Below are 4181 nucleotides of genomic sequence, written 5' to 3' on the forward strand. Positions count from 1 at the left end.
AATCACTAACTGATGAGAGTCAATGTGTTTCCTCCATGTGTGGATTTAAATGCCGTCGCTGCTCTCATCCTGTGTTAACCACAGCTGGGTGGAGATCGAGGTGGTATTTAAATGCCTTTTAAACTGTGGGAGAAAATGAAACTAAATCTTATCGTTCTGTTCCTCATCTCAGGTGTGTGTTGAGCTCCACAGGTCAGCCGCCATGAACGTCCTCTCCTCCCTCACCTCGCCGTCCTCCTGCCCCCACCTCTACCACGGCGCCTACGCCAACGCCACCAACGCGAGCGCCGCCGGCGTCAGCCACGTCATCCTGAGGCATTACAACCACACGGGCCGCCTGCAGAACCGGACCGTGTCCAGCGCGCCGGGCCACATCAGCGCCTCCATGGCTGTCTTCCTCTTCGTCGGCATCTTCATCGTCCTGGAGAACCTGCTGGTGCTGGCGGCCGTCCTCTCCCGCATCCGCCACAGCCGCCGCTGGGTGTACGTCTGCATCGCCAACATCACGCTCAGCGACCTCCTCACCGGCGCCGCCTACGTGGTCAACATCTGCCTGTCGGGCAGCCAGACGTTCCGCCTCACCCCGGCCCTCTGGCTCTTCAGGGAGGGCCTGCTGTTCGTGGCCCTGGCGGCCTCCATCTTCAGCCTGCTGCTGATCGCCGTGGAGCGATACACCACCATGATGAAGCCACTGCCCCAGAAGTCGGCCGCGAAGAGCTACTACCGGATCTACGGCCTGGTGGCGCTTTGCTGGGTTTTGGCGCTGGTGATTGGCTTCCTCCCCATGCTGGGGTGGAACTGTGTGTGCAGCCTGGACGGATGCTCCACCCTCCTCCCGCTCTACTCCAAGACCTACATCCTTTTCTCCCTCGTCATCTTCTTCCTCATCCTCCTGGCCATCGGAGTACTCTACGGCGCCATCTACCGCCACGTCCACCGGAGCGCTCAGCTGGCGCCGCAGCGCAGCCGCAAGCGCTCCATGAGTTTGCTCAAAACGGTCATCAGCATCGTGGCCATCTTCATGATCTGCTGGGGCCCGCTGTTCGTGCTGCTCCTGGTGGATTTCTTCTGCGCCTCCCGGCAGTGCTCCCTGCTGTCCATCGCCGATTTCTGTATCACGCTGGCCGTGGTCAACTCGAGCCTGAACCCCATCATCTACGCGCTGGGCAGCGGCGACATGCGGAAGGCCATGGCCGAGCTGCTGTGCTGCTGCCTCTGCCGCCCGCAGAAGTTCACCTCCAAGGAGACCAGCAGCACCTCGGAGGGCCGGAGGGACAGCCTGAGGAACAGTTTCAACAGGGTCAGGAACCTGAGCGTAGCCTCGCCGCCGTCGACCCCGAGCAAGCCGCGCAGGATGCCCAGAAAGTGCAGGCTGAGCACCACCACCAGCTGCCTGTCAGTTTCAAGTGGTTAAAAACCACAGAGCTCCCCTCCCAAGCAAACGAGACCTGTGTGCGCTGAAACACATCGAACCGTTTCCTCCAAGTTCTGCTATGAATGTTCACTGCACTGATAACATGTTTGAAGAAAAACAGCTTGAAATGAGACTCTATTCTTGAAAAGAATGCAATAATRTAAACATCAGACTTTCTTCTGTGTAGTTATTTTTTTTTGCGTCAATGCATTTACTGCTTTACTGGATTGTATATTTTTTAATAGTCAAATAAAATGATGTGTATTTTTGATTGATTTTGTATGCAGAACTATATGAAGTATTGTGCTGTAAAAATGTTATAGATTTGAATGAAACAAGTGAAAATAATAATAAAGTCTATTTTGTATTACACGTTTGACTGAACTCTGACTTGTGGGGTCCCTCAAGGATCTGTTTTAGGTCCACTGCTTGTTAATCTCAATACGTTGCCTTTGGGGTCCATTTTAAGAAAATATCCAGGAAGATCTCTTCTCCTTGCTTTGCTGATGATATCCAGGTTTATATGCTCACTGAGTTAGCTTACTGTTGATGGTGTTTTGAAATCAGACCAGGGGTCTGCAACAAGCGGCTCTGGGATCGCATGCTGCTTCTTGTAGCGTGGACCAAACCTAAGATATTATTACATTTTTTAAGGCTAGCTTTGGTTTTTTTACCTGTCAGTTTGTTTGCAAATATGTGCTCAATAATACAAAGTGTGAAACATGTTGATTATATCATGTTAGTAGCCTGTTGGCCACGTCAATAATCCCAACTTCMAGCCWAAAAGTAGRATCTTTCTCTCAAATCCACCAGGGTGTTTTAAGACTAGATAAATAAGAAAAATTAAAAACAAAAACATGCCTGCATGGTYTAGYTGTARTTTTTATTAATTTTGGTGTAAACTATAACAGTATTTTTTTGCTTACATGAATATGGTCTTTTCKTTTGTCCTAAAGTGTAAAAATAATAATAAATGTTAAAATTCACTRCATATTTTTAGCTTTATAATGGCACCCCCTGAGGCCATAAAGGCCCCCTTTAACAAACTCGAAGTGGCCCATGGACCACCGGATGATGTCACAGCTGTAGCACGTTTTGTGAGACAGGACACACTTTATTAGCGAGTCGAGGAGCAGAAATGATTCTTTTGATTGTGAGGGTTGTAGACCCCTGAATTAGACAAACAGATAAAAACAGAAAATCAAGTTTTTCCCAGTTAAGACTGATTGCCAAGGTGAAAACATATCTCCTTGCTGCTTTTATTACCTCTTGTTTGGATTATTGTAATTYTTATGCTGGCTTGGATAAAACATCTCTGCTTCGCTTACATTTCTCCAGAAAACTTATCTTTTAACAGACTTAAAAAATTAACAATCCTGGCTTCTCTCCGTTGGCTTTTTGTCAACCTCTGAATTGATATCATGTAAAATCCAGTGTTTTAGCCGTTAAATATATTTTATTGTGCACTTGTCTCTAGTGGTACAAAAAAGTTGAATTTAGTCTCACCTGGTGTTGTGTTGATGTTTTTTGATTCTATTTGAATGTATATTTCAACCCGTTCAGTTTTCTTTATTTTCTATTATGTTTTTTTTTTGGACAATAATGTCCACAAATGTCCAGTATTTTATGCATAACTTCTAAACAAGGTCATGAACTTCCAGCTAACTGATTTATTAAATCTGCAGTTCTGCGGGTTTGTCATCTTTCTTCTCCTCAGGCTCTGGGTCAGACTCTGGGTCCAACACGTAAGGCTGGACGGACAAGTCCTCTGTTGACACGATTTAATTCATTTGTAAATAAAATAGTTCCTGCACTGCTAAATATTCGTATCACTGCCATCAAACTACAAAAACGTGTGAAGCAAGCCATTTACATTTAAAGAGACAGCACCAAAACGAGTTGATCGGATACACACCTCAGGACAGGTGTGAAAGAGGGGCTTGTGGAGTTACAATAAGGAGGATTTCAGACCAAAGCATTGCAGTTCCACTTTATGTAAACTCCCAACTGAATGATTTAAATGTGAAAAAGAAGGATTTAAGACCACGATGTGTCCCCTTTAAGATTTAACTTTTAAAGGTTTTAAATGTTTTAAAAGTTTGGTTCCATCATTTTAATGTAAACTTTAATCAGAGCTCTGTGCTCCATGAACCAGTTTCTCTTGTCTTTATAAAATGAAAAAAAGATGTGTTCGGATTTTTTGTTTATCTTTATTTTGCTTTTGATTCATGCATAGTTTGAGGTTTATTTAGAGCTGATTTTTTTTTCATTGTGTTTCTGTACTTTTTGAAGCTTTTGTTTTAAAGTCCTTGACTGAACTGTGAAGCACTTTGGTCAACTTTTGTTTTAAACATGTTGTATAGAAAACATCTGCATCAAAGTTTGTCCTTAAAAAGCAGTTTTTTTTCTGCTGTCCTCTGGAGGGAGCCACTTCATTAAAAGGCTCACAAAGATTCTGCAAAGTTTCTTAGTGTCTGTAAGTTTCTAGATTTGCAAGTACACATTGCAAAGCATTTAACTAGATGTCTAATTTTCCATATATTTTTACATTTTATGATTGTATTTTTTTCTCCTGTGCTGCTCTACGCTTCCTGCTTTTTTTTGACAGGATGACTGATGGAGGTTCAGCTCTGAGCTGGAACTGCAGCCCCTCCAGGGCCCTGAAGCAGCCAGGGCTAATTGATAAATTCATTATGATTGTCTGGCAACAGAGAGAGAGAGAGAGAGAGAGAGAGAGAGAGAGAGAGAGAGAGAGAGAGAGAGAGAG

General features: G+C 44.6%; 1 protein-coding gene across 1 annotated transcript; it reads left to right on the forward strand.

Moving 5' to 3' along the window:
* Positions 1 to 262: 262 nt before the first annotated feature.
* On the forward strand, positions 263 to 1699 carry s1pr4 (sphingosine-1-phosphate receptor 4; the record flags this gene model as incomplete). Its single annotated transcript, XM_014034704.1, has 1 exon — positions 263 to 1699. A coding segment is annotated over one exon (1152 nt), but the record flags the coding sequence as incomplete, so codon positions are not given.
* Positions 1700 to 4181: the final 2482 nt, after the last annotated feature.

This window comes from Austrofundulus limnaeus, unplaced genomic scaffold (assembly GCF_001266775.1).
Source record: "Austrofundulus limnaeus strain Quisiro unplaced genomic scaffold, Austrofundulus_limnaeus-1.0 Scaffold8, whole genome shotgun sequence".
NCBI lineage: Eukaryota > Metazoa > Chordata > Actinopteri > Cyprinodontiformes > Rivulidae > Austrofundulus > Austrofundulus limnaeus.